The sequence below is a fragment of the Spea bombifrons genome, chromosome 6 (assembly GCF_027358695.1).
Source record: "Spea bombifrons isolate aSpeBom1 chromosome 6, aSpeBom1.2.pri, whole genome shotgun sequence".
Lineage (NCBI taxonomy): Eukaryota > Metazoa > Chordata > Amphibia > Anura > Pelobatidae > Spea > Spea bombifrons.
Window position 1 is genome coordinate 44,814,151 of NC_071092.1, and position 23,728 is coordinate 44,837,878.

Below are 23,728 nucleotides of genomic sequence, written 5' to 3' on the forward strand. Positions count from 1 at the left end.
GTAGAATCCAGTTACTTAAACCGGTTACCATCACACGGCGCTTGGGGCTATTGGCGCGTCTTTCTGTGCAGAATGCTGTTTCCAATATCCGAGGCAGGCTCTGCTTCTCTTTGAGGCGTCCTCGGGAGACAGATATAATAACTCACCTTTTGTGCTCGTATGACACCGTTGGATAGAAGGTGTCTTTTAAGTATGACATATTTCCTTAATACCCAGGTGGTTAAGCGCTTCCAGACCGTAAGAATGCAGAACTCACGCATCTGGAAAATGTTGATGTCCCCGTGATTGATGCGTATAACTTTTTTTTCCAAATTCTTTTTTTTTTTTTTTTTTTTTTTTTATCTCAGCTGCTCCATAAAAATAGGTCGGACAGACACAGACGGCGTTCTGTCAGCGTTCATGCAGACACTAAAGACCAGGGCTTGCTCTTGGCTTTGAGTAGAGAGGCAGAGGGAGCAAACCCAGCCAAAAAAACTTTTAGCCAGAATCGTAGTCTCTGTCGATTCCAGGAAGGGCTGGGATGGACCCACAATTCCCGCTGCAGGCCGTCTTTCTAGGTGGCCACAGATGCCAACGTTTCACCCGCATGGGACCTTATTGTCTCCTGTGCTATAATTTGGCCTTGGATCTTCTCTAAATGGGTATTTATGGTGAAAGCAACAAAGTATCCGCTTTGAGTGTCGATGGGGTTTACTGTAAGCGCGTTTATACCCCGTTCCAATATGTAATGTACTGGGTGTGTTATTCTTCTGCGGTATTCTTAAGCCAGTAATTGTCGTTTTGTTGCCATCCAGGAATAGCTGCCAGTGAAAATCTACAAATGCCAGGAATCTGCTTTTTATATCACGGTTGTTTTTATTGGCCAGACGTTGAACTTGGTGAAATGCGAGGTTCCCGCTGCGCTGCTGCCGGTGAACTCGTTGATGACACGAGACCGCCGAGCTGCTTCAAGTTCAGCTTCTCGACTTCTTGGTGTGGCTTGCGAGCCTTAAGGCTATTAGCGATCCGATTGCGAGTTCCCAAGTCAGGGGAGGACAAAGTTTGACCTTTTAGTTAATGGAGACTTGCAGCGAATGAAGCGTTCCTCCGTATGCTTTATGTGAATATGTACGGCTCGGGGGAGAGGAGATAAGAAAGTACAAGTTTATTTCAAAGTAGAGAGCATAATCTAAAGGGTGAGAGGTTCAGATGTAATGTAAGGACGTTCTATTTTACTGAGAGGGTGGTAGGTAAGTGGAACAGCATCCCAGCAGAAGTGGTAGAGGCTTATACGGTGAGAGAATTTAGCCAATCAAATCAGAGCTTAGCGCCAGTTTCTGACTGATTGATATATTGGTAAATACGAAGACGGTTATGATCGGTCTCCTTTAAGAGCGTGGCGGTTTCAGTGGCTAATGGCAAAATATTTTCGCTTACTATTCTGGACGTAAACTATTTTGTGAGCCGTTTAAGTAACAAATCCACCCAGAAAGTGCCGTTCTTACTTTCCCTGCCTGAATTTCTGTGTAATTGAATTTTCTTCTGTACTTGATCGCAGATGTTTGTCGATCTTTATTCCTCGCCTTCTCGTTGTGGTTTTTATTGCTGCGTTCTGGGTTGCGTTACGGAAGAACAGTAACAACGGAACTTTATTTTCGGCTCGTTGGACAACAGCTTCCCTTTCAAGAGCGTTGGACTTCCCGTGGGGCCGAGCATGCGCCTCTGGCAACGTGAAGTTACACCGGTTGCTTCTGACAGTTAGCATTGTATGAAAAAAAAGCCATTTCAGTATTAATGATGTGCACAATAAACGGCCTAAAACCTGCAGTTCTGGAATATTACGTCCTGGCGCTTTATAATCTGTGTTTTATAATCTGCTGATCACCCTGACGCTCCTTTTCAGATGTACTCTAGATTGTAAGCTCCTTTGAGCAGGGCCCTCCTCACCTGTTGTCTCTGTAAGTCAATTTGTTCTGTTACACACTACTCGTTATGTCCTGTCTACCCATTGTACAGCGCTATGGAATTTGATGGCGCTATATAAAACAATAAATAATAATAATAATACCGGGGCATCTCGCTTGAGCTGATTAAAATGTGGGGGCGCCAGACCATGACCATCGTATGTAGCAAATCGGACAGTAAGAGTAACCCCATATTCCAAGATGCCAAGGTTCTCCGCTCTAGAATGTGCATAGCTAATAGTTAAAAATAGTCAGTCCTTGACATTGGGGTTAAACCCGTAACCGGACGAGCATGTACGCTCGCCATAAGATTTTAAATATTTTCAATTCCATAGTAAGCAATACCGGATTCTGCTTGTGAATTATTCATGTTTACTGCCCTTACTGCAGCAATACAAATCTATTTTATGCGCAATCCTACTAATGACATATAGGTAATCCCGAGTGCCACCTACAAATGCCAGGGGTTAATTACGTGAGTTTTTTTTTTATATGTATATATGTATACCGGTGTGTGTGTGTGTGAGTGTGTGTATGTATATATATATATATATATATTGGCAGAATTTTTTCTTATTTTGTATAATTTTATAGAATTATACATCCGCCATTAAATTTTACGTATTGAAATCTCAGCGTTTCTTTAACATTGTTCCGAACTGTTTCTTTATCTTTGGTTCTTGTAAAACTCAATAAAAAGCGAAATATTGAATAATTGCATATTTACGATAATTGTTCCCATGCACACACACATTTCGGAGGTAATATCTATTTTTTTTTTCTTTCTTGTAAACTTTTTTTTTTTTTTTTTGACCTAGGAGCAATAAAGCATGGTTTCCAATTTTACAAGAAAAAATAAAAAAAAGTACAAAAAGAAAGTAGTTCTGCTACTCAAAAGTCCACAATTCTACTACGCACCCTCAGCTTACCCCCATCTGTCCCGCAGGTTCTCGTGTTTTATATGAAGACCACTAAATAGAGATTAGAGTTCCCTCGGGGGGATTCTTAATGCTGACGAGTCCCTACCCTTGCTTGTTTTCTGCTTGACCCTTAAACTCTGATAACACAAGGGACATCTGTCTAAACTTTGGCAGACTTCCTCGGATTAAGTCATCTGGAAGACAAGTGGACATGCGAATACTTAGTGGTTGCTACATGCCATCAAGTGGGAAGGAATGTGACGCGCGCATGCCACCAACCCGCTACACATCCTCACCGCTAACGTCTATTACATGCATTCACTGGAACTCGTGTTCTAAAATCTGCCGTGCTTCGTGTCGTTTCTATAGAGATTTTGTGATAAGAAAGTCACAGAATAGCTTTTTAGAATCCAATAATAAAAATATCTGGGAATACGTTTGCCATTATTTGCTGTACAAGCCATTGTTATAACGCTCTTAATGTGGCGCTAATGTCATGGATGTTCAAATTATTTTATTATTACACATTAAGGCGTGATAAACCCTTTTATTCAAACCATTGCTTGCCAACACGGATCTTGTTACTAATTTTTTTTAATTGCATTTTTTATTTCAAGGTTCTCCAAACCCGCTCCAATGTTTCTTGATGACTCCTTCAGAAAATGGGCAAAGATTCGGGAATATGTCCCTCCTTTCGGAATAAAAGGACAAGGTAACAGCTGCATGCCTGATGGACCATGCTTTCTGAGCAAAGAAATGGCGATAAAATCTATATATATATATTTATTTTTTTAGTACAAATTAATGGGTTTTTTTATTGATTTATTTTGCTTGGAATAGGACCCTTTGTGAGATGCATCAAATCTGATATATTTAAAAAAAAAAAAAAAAAATTATAATGTATACTTTGCATATCTTAAAAATAACAGTATTTTATTGAGTCCTTTGCCCAACAACGTGCTTTATTGTTCCTTTGTGTTGGCAGCTACAGGCCATATGAAATATTAAATGCTTTATGTGAAAGATGAAATAAAATCTTAAATGCTATATGTAAAGGATGATTATTTTTTTTTAGCGAGTTACCCTGATTATGTCCATTTTCGTTGACCTGTAAGGCATTCACCACCAGTTCTGTTACAAAAATTTTAGCCACAGAATTTTGGATTAACCGAGTTAAATTCTGCAGTCCTGAATTCTACGGAACCCAAAACCCGTTACACTGTAGCTTCTTCCACCGACGGCCGGTTAATGGGGGCGTTCGGCACAGGCGATGTTCTTGGGAGAGCTTGAGATCACTGGAGTTCCAGAAGTCAATGTGTTGACGTCTCTCCACTTTCTGTACCAGGTCTGGGAGAATTCAACAAAGACAATAGATCTACAGAAAGCAGTCAGGGAGCTCCCTCATCCTTATCTCCCTCATCCGTCTCCCAGAATGAACCTACGGTGTCAGTTTTATTTATCCAGTAGCCGCGGACGGATGACATAAATAGCCACCGCCACGTCTGGTTCCATTTGTTTCAGCGGAGGGGCTTCCAGATGTTCTCCTTGCAGTTTGCTGAAGATGGAAATTATGTAGCTCTTTCCATCTGTACCATGAACTCATCCACAGGTTAAACCAACTAGAAAGTTTCTTTTGTTGCCAAGATGACAAACGTGCCAGTGTCCTCTCCCTCCCCGGCGTGCTACCTGATCTGCCTGATTTATGTGACATTTCTAGTCTTTCCAGGGGTCATCTGGGGTGACGATCATTTGTTTACCTGCAGAGTAGCCGAGCGTGAAGTTCTGACTGCCGAGCAGATGAGCTCCTGTAACCAGCCCGGTGTTGTCTTAACCCGGAGGATGTTTTTCTGCCGCTACAGATGTGCGCGTGTTTTTATACATTCAGGTCGCACGCCACCTGACAGAATTCTCTCCCGTGACGCAGCCCCTGCGCCTTTCAAAGTCGGAAACTTTTCTTCCCCCAAGTTGTCTTTTGCAACCAAAGCCCGGGTTGGTGTCCACGGAGCGGCTCTGCCTGCTTCGGTGCAGCGTTAGAAGCATCATTCCGAGTACTGCAAGCGCCTGAACCCTTCTCAGAAATACATGTAATCATGTACAAGAATGTCTCATTTATTGTTTTCCAGGAACGTTTAATTGTCACGTGACGTAAAAGCAGGGACTGATTGGTTAATAGAAACGTAGAATTTGACAGCAGGTCAGACCCGTTCTCCCTACTATAAAGACTCAAACCGTAATCAGACGTTGGTCTCCTCTTAGATTCAGGAGCCGTATCTCTATCCCATGCATGTTTCATTTCCCTTCCCTCTACCACTAATGATGGCAGGCCGTTCCACTTATCTACCACCCTCTCAGTAAAGTAAAACCTCCTTAATGTACCGCTGATATCGTTGACGACATCTCCCGTTTCCTACATGCTTTCCACCGATACACTGTTTCCCTCAAAGCCCGTCTCTTGCTCCGTGTGGGATTTTTCAACTGCAATTGCATGACATTTCCAAATTTTTCACGACAACCTACAACTTAGTTCATTGTTGCCGACGCGGCCTCGGCTCTGCTTGGCTCCCCTTGTCTTCCGCAGAATGTAATAAGTGCCTGAGAAATGGCAGAAACAATCGGAGCCTGTTTGCCGCTCTCCGCCCGGGCTGGAGATAATTGGCGTAACATTTCTCGCAAGCTTACCCGGTCCGCCACGCCACCGGACAAATTAATTTTACATGAACAGCCGGCGGGCAGCACAATAGTTGACGTGTGCCACGTTGCGTGCAGCTTTACATCGAAGAAGGGTTCGTTCCAAGAGTTCATATTCTTTCTTTCTTTTCATATTTTTTTTTTTATGAGCATCAAGGAAGCTTTGGAAGATGTCTGTAGAAAAAAAAAAACGGATGTTCAGGAATTAAAAATGAGCATTGCGACAGTGCACGACCCTGCGTGACCTTGGCTGTGACCTAAAGAACCAAGAAACGGTCTAACCAAGCTTCCTTACATCGGCCAAAAAGACTTCATAGAAAACCTAGAATTTTGTGAATGAATTCCTTGTTTTTGTAACCTCTGTTAATTTGGATGCATAGTTACATAGTTAGGCTGAAAAAAGACGCGTCCATCAAGTTCAACCTTTCTCAGATCTGTTTATTTATCGCTGCTGATCCAAAAGAAGGCAAAAAAAACCCCCAGTTGTGGCTTTTTCCAATTTTGCACAAACTGGGGGGGGGATTCCTTCTTGACCCCTGAATGGCAGTCGGGTCTCTCCTTGGATCAAGAAGCTGTTTCCCCATCATTTAAAAATGATATCCCTGAGATACACCGCAGGATAAGTAGCTTGTGTGTCCCTGCTTCTCCAGAAACTACCATTCCCATGATCCAGGGAATTGTTTCTCCGCTGGTAGACAGTAGCTGCTGCAGAAGCTTCCATTGGAGTGAAAGCATCTCGATGATCGACGGAGACCGTCTTCTTTTCCGACGCCCGCTGTTTTCCCCCGGGTTAAGAACTATCCATAGGTCATCACGTCCCTGGTGATTTTTTTAGTTGTATATAAGGATTATAGTGGGTTTTTTTGGCAGCTGTATGGACACGCCAAATGCGCTGGCCATCAGAAAAAATGTCCATGGATCTACTAACGAGTTATAAAAAAATGAATTTCCTCTAAAGTTCTACATCGAAGTCTCTTGTACTCAATAATATTTGGTAGGAAACTAGAACTGAACATTTTAACAAAAAGTAGTATTTTTTTTTAGCCGGTTATTCATACATTTGTAAAACCGGGAAAATATGTGGCGTAAAAAGGACATCCATGAGTTCCCCAAACCCTGGGTTCTGCTACATACTCCGGTATATTCGATCATCTGTTGATACAAAGACACGAGGTTAGCAGCCATGCGGCTGATGATGTTGAGACGATTGATCTGTTTGTTCTCGAATGGTTGGGTCAGATTAGAACGTGTATAGAACAGCGCTGGGGACAGAGTTAGCACTCAGCTTAATGAACTCGCCTCTGTATCAGGTTCCTCCTAATCTACGATGAAAAACGAGCCTGTTTATTGCGGCTCTTATCAAAGCGAAGCGCAGCGAAGGGACTTATCAGTGCTAGAAACTGAGGCCGTCTGATTCTAGATCCGGCACTTGAGCAGAGGAGATCCAGAAAAACCTGAAACGTTTAATTTTTACGCAAGAAACCGTAACTCCGTGTCCTTTAATCTTGCTCCCGGCTCTAATGTGTTGTTTTAAGGAGTCACTCACCGCTCGCGAATACTGTTGGGGAATTTTTCCTTCGAGTGTGTTAATTTGTGATTGTCTGCATTACGTGCAGAAAATTCCCATATTTGTGTTTCCACAGGAAACTCTCTTTTTTTTACATTGATTGGAGGCAGATGCAGTGTGTGGGTCCATATGGAAGAGACGCACATAGCATGAAAGAAATTGCGAAGCGTCGCTGTCCGAGTGAGTCAGCTCGGACCCCTTCCGGCTAAATAACTGATTTAAAATATATCCGGAGCCGCTATACAAGACGGCAGCCACCGCCTCCAAAGCTTCTGGAATCATTACGTTATTAAATCACTAAAATAAATCAATCAATAAAACAAAGCCCGGCTCGTTAGGCGAAAGTGAGGAAGCCTACGTCGTGTTGTCAGTCGGTGTTCGTCGATGACTGCGGGTGTCCAACCTGCGGCCCTCCAGCTGCTGCAGGACTACATCTCCCATGAAGCTCTTTCAGCAGCTGGAGGGCCGCAGCTTGGACACCCCTGATCTGTAGTGATAAAAGGATATATGTGAGAAGGAGCGGGATCATGGAGGGTTTTTCGTGAACTAGGACAGCAAATAAAGCCTAATGGGAGAGGAAAGCCATCCTGACGACACCGTTTTCTACAAATATGTACAAAAAAGCAGGGTTTTCTTTACACGCTTGTTAAAGCATGCAGAAGTTTTATTTTTTACCCTAAAAGGCAGCAAATACATCCCAAACGGGATAACATTCACACCGATCACACCAACGCGGCATTATTTCGGCACGGTGTCTCATTAACATGTTTATGACGCTTCTGGCCTTTCTGGAGCTAAGTAAATATCATAAATCCCTACGTTTATTTATTTTTCATTCATATTTAATATGTTTATAGGGAAGCATTTTTGCAATAAAACGCGTAGCTGTCTGTTGATAGCATTGTTTGCGCACGGTGCGAGTACGAGGCTTGGAATGCCGTTGAAGTAAGCGAGGGAATTTTCATTACCATCGTCGTTCCTGCGAGGTTTGCCAAGAAGGCGATATCCGGATGCGTCACCCGGCAGTCTGATCCGGGAGCTTCTTGCCGAATGAAGTCCGTGTCAGAGACCTCGCCGCTCTCTCGGGATTCGCTGCCGGGATGTCTCGGAAGGACGAGTCACGGCGCACGTTCCTCGTGACGCGCCGCTCTCTGTAAATGAGTTGGAAATGGCTCGTGGCATGTGGGGTCCTGTAGAATAACCAACATAATCTCCTGCCTTCCGCTTATTAGATTATCATGTGTGCGTTGCTCATATTAAACGCCTTATTAGTCACCTCTAAGGGCCAACATACACAGTTTCTGGGATTTATTAAATATATAATATATAAAAAATATTTCATATTAATTCCCCTTGTCGTTGGACGCTTGATGCCCTCCACTTACGTACCTAGTATAGTATTATGTAGTTGGAAAGAATGCTGTTGGAGATACATACATGTAATTGACATGTAATATATATATGTCAATATATCTACGCTAGAATTCTAGCGTGGTGGACGTCCATGAGAAGGATATCTTTCCCCTTTGCCTTATATTTAGAATAGCGGTGAGTTCTGTAACGGATACATTGTTTCGCGCATGAACACCGCCATCGGTCCGGTGTTTACCGTTTCTTTAAAGGCACCGGACCCAGTGTTACCGTTCGCGTGTTCGGGATAGTATGATTAGCACCAGCACGATGCGAAACATGTGTTAATGCGTGTGAATGCCAGGAAGAAGTAATGGTTGGGAATCCTCCAGGTACTGCGGATCTGTTTCTCCCACAAGCTGGCCGAGAGCGTTGGATGCTGTCATTTAACAACAACCGTCTAATCCGTGTGTGTTATTTCCCTGTCTGCATTGTTCATGGAATTGTCCTGACTTCACCCCCTGACACTAAGTTTTTTTCCCCCCTTTATTTGCAGATAACCTCATTAAAGCGATTTTGTCCGCCACGAAAGAATACCGCCTGACACCTGCGCTTGACAGGTAAGCAAATCAAAGACACCGGTGGACGTCTCACGATGTTCTTATAACGTCTCAAAACATCTTTAATGACTGTTCAGAAGAGCCTATTGTTTAAAGTTGGCCCGCGGAACTGCTTTACGGTTTGAGATCCGGAGTCTAGATAAATACATTGCTGCGCGGATACATTTTACACGCTTTGGGAAGCTGTTTCCAGGGCAGAAAGGCAGAATGTGAAGGCAAATAAAAGCCTACCTACCCATCCCATCTCCCCATCAAAGGTACCGGGCCGTATGTATGTCCCATGCATGTTTAAATTCCCTTACCGTAGTAGCCTCTGCCACTCATGCTTGGAATATGTTCCATTTATCCACCACTCTTTCACTTTGAGGACCACTCATGTAGTTCTTTAGTTTGCTGCCGTCTGCTGGATCATGATGCCATAGCTGGTTCTAGATCCTAGTCCTCTTCCGCTTCCAATCCATGCTTTACTATAATGGTTTCCTTTAACCAGATCTTTTCCCGTCCCTCCCAAATCAACCTTCGTTGGTGAAATGACCCCTTTGGAAGACAAACAAACAAAAAAGCAACGTTTCCTTTGTTTTTTAACCTTTTTATTAATATTACGAGTCTTTAACCCCCTAATGACAAAGCCCGTACATGTACGGGCTCAAAATGCATTGTTTTCAATGGGTTTAGGGACCGCCCATTGTCCTTAAGGGGTTAAATAGAACCGCCACTTGTATCTACGAAAATAGATCCTTGCGTTTGATGTTCTTTATAGTCGGCCTGGCTCGTGGCATCAAAGACTCGCGGCAGGTGACGGCGCTTGAATACCCCGTGCGTCTTTAATACCGCAAAGAGGGGCGGAATCGTGCGATCTGGTGACTTTCAAACATGTGGAGGCCCATTGAGTAGACGTTTCTTTTAAGCCGGTTCTTGTATCAGCTCGGAAATCCATTCTGACCTTAGTCATCCTGTCGTTTCAATAGAGTGCGGGGTGGCTTTTGAAATAAGAGGAGCTGCATTGTGTTGACTTATTATTGCATTCTAAACATCTATAAATTCTCTTTGTTCTCTGATGCTGCTAAGGATGCGATTGTGCCATCTTCGTGTTCCCAAATATAAACACACTCACAAAAAAAACAGGTTAGACGAGATGGAGGTGAAAAGGCCACCGAAGGGCTGCCGTTAAACAGGGGCGGCCGACTTTGTGTCTCTTTAACTGCTTTTGAACCAGTAGTTGCTAATTTTTTCGCCAGTATAGAAGGTCCAATAATATCATTGCCCGAAAAACAGTTAAAGCTGAGAAAATATAAACACCTGTGCACAGTGGGCCATAATGTCTAAACACGTACCAGAACTTACTGCTGTGGAGAACCACTGAAGAAGAGCAGAAAGGATCCAGACTTCTCGTAAATGCTGCAAGTTGTTGCAAATACTCACAAGTGCCCCCTGTGGACAAATAAGGAATTGCATATTTTAAAAAAAAGTTGGTCCACGGTTTCTCTTACTGATGGCGTATATTCTTGAACACAGGTGGTTTAATGAGAATTATCTAAAAAGCTATTACAGGTTATTTGGACTGGTTGAGAAGTTTAATACAAATAAGTCACAGATACAAATAAGTCATTTGGTAAATCCTTTGCATTTCTGTTCAGTCGTCCTCTGATCAGCTAAGTGTAGATAGATTGGCTCCAGCTTTAGGAATGGATGATGGTTTCGATGTGGAAAGGAACTTTGCTTTTTGCTGCCAATAAATATTAAAAGGGAAAGTATCTCTTAAAAATATCTCTTAAAGTTGGGATTGTGAGCAGACTTCGCTCCGCACGCATTAGGCAAGATGATTGGCGTAAAGACATAAAACATGGAATGCGATAACTTTCAATCTGTGAAATATTCAGCATTTAGTAAGAATAGATTCGCATTCCGCAAAGAAGGGAATCTGCGCCAACGCGGGACAGCCTTCCAGATCCGGCCCATTCACAAAAAGAATCGAGGTATGAGATGGCTGTGGATTAAAAGTCACAGCTGGGTTGCATTACAGACCCCGCTCATTTATCTCGACCATAACTCAGTGCATTTAGTCTGATTTAGTCATTGCTTTACCAGAATGGAAAACATTAAGACTTTCCGCATTTCCAAGCAGGTCCTGGAAACGTCTGAAGGTGTAAAACATCAGCAAATAGCAGAACAAGAATAAAGCCAAATTCGCTATTAAACGGCCCATCTAGAACGTACAGAACGTATCGTCTAACCGGACCACGATATACATTTACTTACACCTAGGAAGCTTTTCTAAACTTAAAACCAGTCCTTTATGGCGACCTTAATCCAAACTAACGGACACAAACATTTTATAATGTGTAATAAAATCTACCCGAATAAGTTTGCCCCTTACAGGCATCCTGAAAAAGACGTTCAAAGATTGTTGGGGGGGGTTTATCCCTAAAAATAATGAAACAAATCATACTATCTGAACCATTCAACGATCGCGTTTACTCTTTAGTAACAGGTTTACTTGTTAGGGGACGTTTTTAAGTATTTTATTTCATCCGAGGCGTGCACTTTTGTTTTCCTCTATAATCAGCCCATTATGTCTATGACATCAGATGACGGAATGCATTTCGAGATAAATTACAAACATCCCCTTTAACATTTATGTAACAGCAAAACACTCTGCGGAAAGTCAATGAAAACCATTTGTCTCAAGGACCCGTAATTGGAAAAATAAGGCCATTAGGCGCCGGCCGTTAGATTTACGGGAAATAATTCCGAGTGAGGTCCACTGTTTTATGTCGCGGGTGGTCAGATTAAAATACCCAGCACCTGATATTAATATATCAGCGTTATTATTCTGTCCGTCTTCTGTAAAGATGGAATTAATATACTATAGTGTGATTACCACATAGGTTTATGTGCAGGTGTAGCCATGGTTACCGTTACAAAGTATCCGGGCCTTCTAAACCGCGTCTGATCCACCGCGTGCAACTCGGCCGGTTGTCTATCGGATTGTTACAGCCGGGTTTAGACGCGCATCCAGCTAATCAGTTACTTTAGTTAGTTGGTTCATCTACACTACTGTTCAAAAATTTGGGGTCACTGAGCTGTTTTCATGAAAAACGGGGAGATTTCTGGCTGTAACATAATTGCAAAAGGGTTTTCTAACCATCAATTAGCCTTCTAAACTTAAACTTGGATCAGCGAACACAACGTGCCATTGACATATATAGGTGACCGCGCCCCTCACACCAAGTGAGTATAAATAATGCAAATGATATCAATTCAATGTAGCTTCAAGGAAATCCGAGCAGTATGTAAAATTCAATCATAAAACAAAGAGAGTGATGGGAGTGATAAAGGGCCATTGGGACACAGGAGTGATGGGAGTGATAAAGGGCCATTGGGACACAGGAGTGATGGGAGTGATAAAGGCCTCTGTGCGCCTATGAAGAGATTCCATTAAAAATCAGCCGTTTCCAGCTACAATAGTCATTTACAACATTAACCCCATCTGCGCTGGATTTTTGGTCCATTTCATGTTATTTTATATTTAAAAAACAAGGATATTTCTAAGTGACCCCAAACTTTTGAACAGTAGTGTGCTCGTGTCCTTCTGAATCACTGACATGTGGGTTAGTAACATCTACCAGCCATTAATATCTGGCTAGACATGCTTGGCATGATCTACTGATAGCTGGGAACTCCCTGGTTTTGCTCCGTATGGCCGAGGGTTTAATTGCTGTTGATTTCTGGGTATTTTGGACAATGACGAATTCACCTGGCTGTATGAAATCCTCTTTACTGCCTGGAGTCATTTGGACTGAAATGCTGCTTATCCAAGACGCATTGTTCTAAAAACCCAAGGAAGTTTTGCTACATATTGGAGACGCGGTGTCCTAGAGGTGGCTGGAATCCTGTAATGCAGTCTGACTTGAGATTGTTGGAGCGCTCCCTAAATAAAAATGTATATTTCTCATCAGCTTAAACTGTCGGCGATGCATTATCGTGGGGAACGGAGGCATTCTCGCCAACAAGTCTCTGGGATCTAAAATCGATGAGTTCGAAGTTGTTGTCAGGTAAGACAAAAAAGTCATTTGTGAGATAAAAACAATGAAATCCAGCACTAAAACCCATCTAATGACTTATTTTTATGGAAAACAAAACATACATATATATATATTTAATCAATATTACATCTCAATGTACTCTCCATAATTTTGATACTTTGGGCCCATTTCCATTGGGTAACTTACTTGTGAAATGGGACAATGAGGTCCCACAAGGTCACGTATGAGTGACCTCGAGTGTGGTTTCCCATTGTCTCGCCCCAAAATTGCCAGCTGTAAGTGTTTCTTTTACAGGTTGAATTCGGCTCCAGTTAAGGGTTTCGAGAAAGACGTAGGAAGCAAAACAACTCTGAGAATCACATATCCGGAGGGCGCGATCCAGAAACTCGAACAGTACGAGAGAGATTCCCTTTTCGTCTTAGCTGGATTTAAGTGGCAAGATTTCAAATGGCTGAAGTACATTGTTTACAAGGAGAAAGTGGTAAGTTCTCGGTTTCATGCTTATTACATCATTGACCTCGTGGTAACACCAGCTCCTGATTTGTTGCACGGCTTACTTTGTGGCTTATTTAGTAACAGAATACCGTCGCTTGCTGAAATGGTTCCCAACATAAGAGAACATCTTTCATGTAATTCTGAACTTTTTCTCCTATTTAGAACTGACCTCTACAGACATAATATATTACAACCTCGCCTTAGAACATTATAAAACCTGCCTCTGGTGGATCTCGTAGAGGAGCTTATTCACTAAACGGGGCTGTCAGCAAGAGACTTGTGATTTCAACTCTCTGAATTCACTGTGTGTTATAAAGGGCCACCCGTGGCCGATTTCTGTGCTAGAAGAGCTGGCCTTGCATAATGTATAGTTCAATATGAGAAACCTCACTTATTTAACTATGCATTATACAGGGCCAGTCAAGCTACTCTTGTGAGTCAGAGAGCTGAAACTTCAGCTCTCCCGTATTGGGGAGATAATATATTGGCAGATCTGTATTGAAGGTATTTGGAATTTGGAAGGTGATCTTATTACTATAGCAACCAATGGAATTGTCCAATCGGCATGGATATCCCATTGGTTGCCGTGGTGATAATACCACATTTCCAGCTCTTGGCCTTTTCTTCCTGAACGGCTGTTCTGTGCATTTATTCCCAAAGCCTTGTTTATACGTCAGGGGTAACTGTTTGTCCTAAACACCCCCCAAGTGTATTGCGTTACAGGGCAGGTTGGAATCTGGTTTTCTTAAAAGTAAACGTTTTGGTAATGAAGTTTGCCGGAGCCCATAAACGATTTGTGTTTTGGTGGCAAATGCAGAGAGTCACGCGTAATTAGACCGTTCATCAACACAACATGTCAACACAGGGCAAGAACGCCATATGGCGCACCCCTCCAGCAAGCCGTTCACAATGGAAATACCCTGTCATCATATAATAGGTGTAACGCGGTGGAATATTTGTGAGCATTGTCACCAACAACTTGTCCGAATCAATTAGCGTCTCCTCTGCTGGAGGGGAGCAAAGTAACGTTAAGGCAGCCCTGAGATCTGCGTCCCTTTCTTTAAAAGCTTCTCACGTCTCTTAAGAATCACACACCAGCGAATCTGTTGTATACGTCATGCCCGAGAGGGGCAGGTTTGTCCCTCTTTTTTTTTTTTTGATAACTTACTCTCCTTAGCAGCTGGGATCCTTAATGACTTTCAGATTCTCATTAGAGATTCCCGACTTGTAAGGTCCTTATCTCACCCGCAGGGTTTCCTATTTTCCCATTATCTGACACATTTGTCTACTTTCTGACACCTCTTTATCAGAGCTCTGCAAGAGTCATAAAAAAAAGACAACCATGGCTCAATAAATCAACGGTGTCCAACCCTGTCCTCAGGGGCCTACAAACCCAACGGGTTTACCAGCTGGTAGACCTTGCTGCGATATCCACGATGGGTCATACCATCATCACGCAGGGAGGTTGCGTGAGCTCTCCGTCGGGAGCCTAACAGTTTTTCTACCATAAAAGGATTACATAAATGAATGTCATCAATAAAAAGAATGTTGGTTTGGAAAAGGAACTTCTTGTTTTCTACTATATTAACCTAAAGGCATAAGAGAAGCTCCACAAAGTTCCTTTTGCTTGAAACCCAAGTCTTTCGTTCCTACACAGAAACATCTCTAGAGTGATGCATAGAATTTGGTGGAAGAATTTGGATTTCCAGTTAAACTGAATGTTCCACTTGTCACTTCAAACACTGTCATTCGTGTCAAATGTAAAACTGGGTAGAGGAGCGATCTGGAAGATTTCCGTTTCGTTTTCTGTGTGTTTCTTGGCCGCCTATCCGGATTGCTGACATATCTGCAGATGGAAGAACAATTTATTAAGATATCCCTCTTAATCCTGTATATTAAACAGAGGTTGTGGCTCGTAGCCTTTTGCTTCCGTGAAGATGGATAGACATGGGAATGGTTGTTTTTTCGTGGAGAGAGCGGGCTATTTGTGATGACCCCGATAAGACCGCAGTATGTGTATGTGCGATGTGTCAGGGGCTCTCGTCGTGTTCCCGAGTACGTGTACCAGCGACCTTCATCCATCAAGATCTCGATCTATGAAAATACTGACCTCATGAGAAAGCGCACAGCGAGTATTTTTGAGGCAGACGGGTTCTTCAGCTGACGTGGCGGAAGAATGTTTAACGAGAATCGCGCGACAAATAAATGATGTAATAAAATCGGTCTTTGTGTACAACCCCAGATAATGTAATTTAACGGGGAAAAGTGTCACCAACATTATGAAAAATTCTATTATATATAGTAAGGGATTCTGGTGCAAGGTTTGAAAGTGCTCTTTTTATCATAGTAGCCAATGGAATCGTTAAGTCGGCATGAACATTCCATTGTTTCTTTTTATACGGGGGCCATACCCCTGTTTGTTGAGTCTTCTAAAATGTCATTTGCGTTGGCGGCAAACTTTTTGTTAGTAAACATTGTGTCTTAACCTATAGAAGAAAAGACGCTCTTGAAGACGTAACGCATAATAGTACGTTAGTAAGTCGTTTTGTTCTCAACGTCGTTTGTGGGGCGCTATTGTTGATCTTCAGTTTTGCCGAGATCCACACAAGCTGGGACTGACCGTTAAGAGGATCTTCTTGTTACCCTATTTGTGTTTTGTGGAGGTTTTTGCCTCAGCTGCACCTCTTCTGGTCATGACATTGGGACACCAAGTTCCAAATCAGGCTGTTGTGGATTGAGTTAAACGATGTGTATGTCAGGGTCTTACCCCAGGTTGCCAGTCCCCTGCCATGAAGAGGCATTGCGGAGTACCTTTGGTGGCTCCAGGTCACGTTTTGATGTCTTCTATGTCCACGCACGGAGTTGTGTCGCTTGAGGTATGGCTGGGCTTCACAATGCCGTGGTCACAGATGGTGTTTCACACTTCTTCTTAACCCAGACACCAAGTGTACGTTATTGCCTGTGCCATGAGTTTTTGTTGATATTTTGGTGAATTTCTCAATTTCTCAGTTTTTTTTACTTTGTCTTCTCCTTTGACTTCAGTGGATTTCTGTCTCTCCGAACCCTTTGGCCTATAAGTTCTGCTTACTGGAGAAAAGCCGCTAAGTCCCGGCGGGCTGAGGAAAAACCTCCTCTTCTTATTTATACTTGGCCTTCAGACGTCACATTGTTACAGTATATTGGGCTCACAATCATACCGGTGCCTTCTAAGTTTCTCTTATGTATCCATTACATTTTTGAAAGCTGTGAAAGCTTTACCCTTTTTTATTAAGTTAAAAAGGCTAAAAAAAAAAAGTATAAAACCTCTCCCCCCCGCTACCATTTTTGTTGTGAAAGAGGTGTTTTAAACAAAGATCTTGCAGAAGGAGGGAGGACATTAGATGTCGCACCTTTGGGTTTCCAGCAAGGAAGAGGTTAGACGGAAGGACCTCAAACGCCCGCGTGCATTTGGCTGAAGCACACAGAAAAAAGTAGGAAAGGATCCAGGAAAAGACAGATATAATCCAGTGCTTACAGATCAACAGGCAACTGCGGATCTTCCCAGCCTCGTCCCGCTCACGCGCCTCCAGCACGATGATTATCACACAGAGCTCCATATCACAGGCTTAGAACGGCAGCGGTGGGACATGGGGGGGTATTTAATGTTAACGAGTCTAATAATTTGTCACAGAATATAACCCATTTATCTGCTTTAGTTTTCCTATTTCAATTATTCTAATATTGAATGTATTATCGCACCCCTGAACATTTATTTTATTGTACATTGTCACGCCATGGAAGAGCTACCTATAGTCTCTGAGTGGTGTTGTTATGACTGCGTCTTGAGTCCAGCGCTGGTTTCCAGTTCCTTTCCTTGAAAATGAGTTATTCTGTCTTATTCTGCTGCCCTGTCGCTATTTGACCTCTGTTACGGCTTGACTTTCGTTCCTTGCCATCTCGGGTCATGATCCGGTATACCCAACCTCGTCCTTCCTGGACTAAAATTCTGCCTTGCCCCTCTGTACTACGTTCAAGAACCGTGCGCCAACTTTCGGCCAGTCTTGACTACTCTTGCGATCCCCTCTGCGCTTGTTTCCTCCGGTCTTTGTTCTTGGGCTGTGTTTTGCCCATCACGTGAACACCAGACCTTCCGTATGGACAGCCAGCTCTGCGTTGCGGATCTGTACCCTGACAGGTATACCTGGGGCGACAAACACCATGAATGGGACTCTAGATTGATTCTAGATACCAGGTGCCTCTTATCATCTCATCATCATTAACACATGACATCATTTAAAAACAAATTTAATATCGCAGGAAGATTATCAGAAGGAGAAATCACATCTTGTGAGCACGTATTCGCGGCCATAAGCTTGTAATGAATTGCAAAACATTCACCGTGTGACAGGGACCAAGGGCATGCAACCAAACATGTTTTATTTCACAAACGCTTGCCAGCTGGAACCAGAACTGTCTGGCTCTTCTTCTGCTAATACCGGAGACTTCGCCTCAATCATCCAGCAAACATCTGTTCTCATAAATTTACATATGTGTTGTTTTTATGCCTAGTATAAAAACAAATATTACATCTTACAGCGTCGACAAAACAACACGCGGAGGGCGATGTAGAAGGAGACGACACATCAGCGGACGGGTGGGGGGGGTGCGGTGACATCAATCCGAGACCCAGGGACAGCGAGCTCTCGTGGGAATCCTGCTCAAGAAAGCGGCCAGGCGTCAGCTGCCATGGCTTTTAATTTGTGACGTCTTTTTAAAACCAAGTCAACAGTTATCTGTCGTTCGTTTCCCCTGGAAAAAATATTCAGATAGTAGCGGGACTTGTTTGTAGCTTCCTATAGTCTTCATAGAGATAAAGTCCTAGATCTGGTTCTCATGTGGTATAGAGCAAATATATAGTACTATATGTAATCTTTAACATAAAAAAAACGAGAAAAGTCAGCAAAAATACACTGCCCTTCAAAAGTTTGGGGTCACTGAGATGTTCTCTTGTAAAATAAGGTCATTATTAGCTGTAACATAATTGCAAAAGGGTTTTCTAACGATCAATTAGCCTTTTAAACTTAAACTTGGATCAGCGAACACAACGTGCCATTGGAACACAGGAGTGATGGGAGTGATAAAGGGCCATTGGAACACAGGGGTGATGGGAGTGATAAAGGGCCATTGGAACACAGGAGTGATGGGAGTGATAAATGGCCATTGGAACACAGGAGTGATGGGAGTGATAAAGGGCCGTTGGAACACAGGGGTGATGGGAGTGATAAATGGCCATTGGAACACAGGAGTGATGGGAGTGATAAAGGGCCATTGGAACACAGGAGTGATGGGAGTGATAAAGGACCTCTGTACGCCTATGAAGAGATTCCATAAAAAATCAGCCATTTCCAGCTATAATAGTCATTTACAACATTAACCCTGTCTGCGCTGGATTTCTGATCCATTTCATGTTATTCTAATACACCAAACGTGCGTTTCTTTCAAAACCAAGAACATTTCTAGGTGACCCCAAACTTTTGAATGGTTGTGTATATAAAATATTTAGAAGCAGAGCCCCGGAGAAGGCTGTCGATTTCTCCATCCTGAATTGTGTGCAGCCAGGTGTTGTTACTATAATAATTTGTCTTCCATACCCCTATCTGGGCAGATTCCCAAAGCTCTTCTTATAGCGTAAAATAAATACCCTGAGCCCCGTGGTGGCTCACAGATTCCGTAACTTGCCCTTTTTTTTATTGTGCGGGAGCCATAAAGCCAGATGGACATTATTTGGTCTGTCTTTTTACAAGTCTCTGGACGATTGTGCTTTGTACCACACACCTTGTTTGCCACGTTGGAATGCCGTCGATCTCTCCCATACGGGCCCAGGCACCTCCCTGGATGATGTGTTTGGCCACGAAAGGACTACAAGGCATTTTAGGGATTCGGACACCAAGTTAAACATTAATTGTTATAGTCACAGAACACAACGGAACGTGCATTTGAATTTTTTCATACGATCACATTATTTCTTAATGTCTGTTATCAACCTCATTAAATGTGTAACTATGTAACTGTATGTATTATTCTAGTTTAACCAGGCATTTTTTCCCCCCCAGAGTGCATCTGATGGATTCTGGAAGTCGGTAGCCACTCGCGTCCCTCGTGAGCCACACGAGATTCGTATCCTCAACCCGTACTTCATTCAGGAGGCAGCGTTCAGCTTCATTGGGTTACCCTTTAACAACGGACTGATGGGACGAGGGGTAAGAATATGAGATGGCCATGGTGCACGCGGTAACCCAATGGGACTTTGGGGGGGGGTATGACGACTGTCACTGGAAAAAGAGGGCAGAATAACCGGGTTTGACATCTAACGTATGGGGGTATAAGGTAAAACTAGGTTAAGCCACACTGTGGACATGCAGGGAGTTAACCATCGTTATGAGAAGGATAAAAAATATCATCGGGTAAGGAGGCCACACTGGCTTTAAGTATCCGGTTTTAAGAGTTCTAGTAGAGTTCCCGCAGCGCCATGATCGAAGTCATTCCCGGCTCATTTGTCTTATACTCTTCGTAGATAACTCTCACGACTCTCTGAAATACGACCTACGCCAAGGCGGCTTAGTCTGAAACATAATTATAATTATTATAAAACAAAACCCTAGCGTTATGGTGCCCCGAGCACAGAATCCTCTCTCTATTCCAGCAAAGAACGTTCTAATTGGAAATGTTATTTTAGAAGCTTCATGAAAAGAGGCGACACGCGGTTTGTAGACTGCCGTTTTCCGCACATGGCTTGCATTTGCCGTATTGATGATTTTCATGCGTGTCAGACAGCGCCAGGTAAACCGGGGGTATTCTTCGCAATGTGCATCTGGCCGATAGCATTATCAGCAATCGCATCCCACCCCAGGGGTCAGATAGACCATCAGCCGTCCTTTGATAACCTGCGAGACTCAGATACATCACTTGGATTTCAGCCTGAAAGATGTTATTTTAACCCCAGGGGAATAAAGGGGGGGGGGTATCAGAAGGTAATTCTACCTCATTAGGTTAAACGTAACATATTTTAATAGTGTTATAGCATGAAATTACTGAAAGCCTCAGATCTATACATTGGCTGTTTTAAAAGGCTTTCCTGAATACATTGTAACGCTGCTATAAATGTATACGATGTATACTGTAGCTTCTTTATTTGAACGCTGGCAAGATTTTCCTGCATTTTTGTTACACTTGTTAAATTCACCATTTTTAGCCTTGAAATTGTCCTTCCGTTCACAGCAGTGACGGTGACGTTGTTCTGATTTCCCCAGTAAGTGTTGAATGGTATTATTAATGCTCGGAGCTATCCGTCTGAAGCCCCCCCAAACTCCAGATTATCACCAGCTCTCTGACATATGGGGATTAATCTCTTCCCAGATTTAGCAGCTACATCTGTTCAGTGCGTCCCGGCTCGCCAATGCAGGCAATAAAGAATTATCCAGAACCAATTTCTCATTCATTATCCTGAAAACGCTGATAAGGAGATGGGAATAAAGACCATAATATCATATGACAACGGAGTACCATTATCTCAATGTGTGTTCAGGCTGACTATATGTATCTCAGAGGAAGGGGGTTTAGTGACCAGCTGCTCCTCTTAATTTAAACATGTTGTCCCTGTGAATATAAGATATGCATTGGGTCCTTTGGGGTTTGACCATTTTTACTGCAGACATTCCGGTTCTCATTAAAGGTCTTTAAATGGGTGGAAGCTTGGCTGCGAAGCTGGCATTTACGATGGAGATACCCGAGGAAAGCACTTTCCACTCTTATCTGTCGTTCTTCTATCACGCAGAACATTCCAACTCTGGGCAGCGTGGCCATCACCATGGCACTCCACAACTGTGATGAGGTGGCAGTGGCGGGATTTGGATACGACATGAACCTTCCCAACGCTCCTCTCCATTACTATGAAACCATCAAGATGGCAGCCATTAAAGAGGTAGGAGTGATATTCTCCACGGCGGTCTTTCTGTGGATCCATTACAGTTACGTAATCGTAGCAAACGTCTGAGATCCAAAGAACCATATTGCCTAAGTGTCTTACGCTATCGTAACATAGACTTAGGAGGACTTATCACGTTTCAGCCCTTATTGATGTTGTTCCTGTATCAGATTTCTAACATAATGTGATTGGTAATTTAGAGATGTAATATGGAGAGAGATGGAGTTGAATTAATACGGCTCTTCTATAGAGTCTGAAGTAGGAGAATCATAAAGAATAGAACATAGAAAGTTGCTTATTGAATATTTAAGTGCTTTTATAAGACCTTCATCATGCTTGATGTTCCTTCTGACGTGCCTTCTCTGTTTTCAGTCTTGGACTCACAACATCCAGAAGGAGAAGGAGTTCTTGAGGAAGCTGGTGAAAGCCCGCGTAATAAACGACCTCACTAGCGGCATCTGAGGGCAGGCGCATAAGCTAACGTTCGAGCAACTCGGAGCTGAGGATGAACACTAAGCGTTTCCTGAGCTGGTCTTCAGGTTTCTGAAGGAGGAAGAACAGACAGGGGTTTGCATGCCCTTCCACGAGACAGCTGGGTACTACACTCAGGCACGAGGCCATGGGGATGAGTGGTGGAGAAGCTGTCCAGCACTATTGTTCAAGAACTCTTTTTTTTTTGTAGAAGAAATGACTTTAATATGGGAGGGGCAACAAAAAAAAACCATTATTTGTAAGGCTGGAAACTATTTGCCGTGCCAAACGCACCTCGCAGTTCAGAATGTGAGGTGCACCTGGTACAACGTATGCATTTTGAATGTATAAAGTATTATTTTCATTACAAGCATGGGGCTGTTCTGGTCAGGACACAGAGATGTGGATTAAAAGAAAAAAAGAACACTAACGTCCGCGTAGAAATGCACCTGCATACATATCTCTGCTCTCCGCAGAATCCTTCCTTTGTGAATCGATAGGACCTAATGACCGTCCAGGGTTTGGGGGGGGATAGTCGGTGCTGCTATTACGTAGATGGGCTACTTTTTGTTCTGTCTGTTTTGAAAAGTGTTTTCAAATGTTCAATGGGGTGGGGGATTTTTTTTTGGGGGGGGGGCTGATAACGTTTAAAGATCCGGGATCAGTGTTATGACCTCGCCGTCGATCAGTGTTTTTAAACACTTGCAACCCGGAAGATCGGAAAAATAGGTAGCCTCCGAGGGCCTCACCTGTCCCTTTGGCCCTGCTGGTGAGGTGCCAAGCAACGAGGTGTCCTAAACACTTTAAAAAGGGGTGAGCTGCTCATGTTCCGCTCAAACAGGCATGGCTTATGACCCAAGGTGTACATGACTCCTACATGAGACATCGGTAGTATATTACATATCATACCAAAATCACACGGACCAGCACCCACACTCCACCGCACCCGTGCGCGAGAAATCATTTCACCAAACTGAAGTATACACATGTAGTAGTTTTTATCATTAAACCGGGTTATGTGCTACAGGCGTGATTTTGTTTGGTTATTCCTCGACATACACATATGTCCCTTGTAATGTTTTGTGCGCCTGAAAGGTGCCGTGTAAAGGACTGAGCATTGAGGGAGCTAAAAGACCCAGTATGTACTGTGTTACAGTATGACTCTCCAGCGATAGAATCCCTCCGATCCTCGGGTTCTTTGGATTTCCGAGCTGGTGAGATATTAGTACAAAAGGTTCTTAGCAAACCCTGGAGAATTTACTCCGCAAACAGGTCAAAGTGTTAAGATAGGGAGGAAAAACTCAGCAGCCATTTTTTATTTTTTTTCATGTAAAATGCAAATAACACATTCTGTGTTTGTGTAGAAAAATGGGAACGTCATTTTCTTGCTATCGAAAAGGATTTTGGCGTTTCTAAGTGTTAACTGAGCGACAATGGGTTAAAGAACCTTGCTTAGTTTAGATTTGTTTTTGTTTTTTTTAAAAAAAGAAACATTCTAATTTTTCTTAAGATGTAGCATTTTTTTTTTTATCTACCGTTTGGTCTACGAAACGCTACGGTCTTCTCTCTGATTGGAGAGCTTTCCTCGAATGATTGAGGGAGAAACATTATGTCTCTTTCTATAAGAACAATATCCAAGATATCAGATAATGCATTCAGTATATG

The 23,728-nt window shown here is 42.9% G+C and overlaps 1 protein-coding gene across 6 annotated transcripts in view; it reads left to right on the plus strand.

The window, feature by feature from the left end:
- Nucleotides 1-22,777, plus strand: part of ST3GAL3 (ST3 beta-galactoside alpha-2,3-sialyltransferase 3) — a 109,452-nt gene extending 86,675 nt beyond the window's left edge. For 3 of the 6 annotated variants that reach the window (XM_053468810.1, XM_053468807.1, XM_053468811.1), the window contains 8 exons: nucleotides 3,481-3,575; nucleotides 9,025-9,088; nucleotides 13,048-13,143; nucleotides 13,429-13,615; nucleotides 19,722-19,868; nucleotides 21,443-21,589; nucleotides 21,965-22,270; nucleotides 22,328-22,777. In XM_053468810.1, coding sequence (XP_053324785.1) covers nucleotides 3,481-3,575; nucleotides 9,025-9,088; nucleotides 13,048-13,143; nucleotides 13,429-13,615; nucleotides 19,722-19,868; nucleotides 21,443-21,589; nucleotides 21,965-22,054 — 826 coding nt within the window. In that variant the 3' untranslated portion in view covers nucleotides 22,055-22,270; nucleotides 22,328-22,777. The remainder of the gene's footprint in view (nucleotides 1-3,480; nucleotides 3,576-9,024; nucleotides 9,089-13,047; nucleotides 13,144-13,428; nucleotides 13,616-19,721; nucleotides 19,869-21,442; nucleotides 21,590-21,964; nucleotides 22,271-22,327) is intronic. The other 3 variants (XM_053468812.1, XM_053468814.1, XM_053468813.1) reach the window with 2 other exon arrangements.
- The last annotated feature ends 951 nt before the right edge of the window (nucleotides 22,778-23,728 follow it).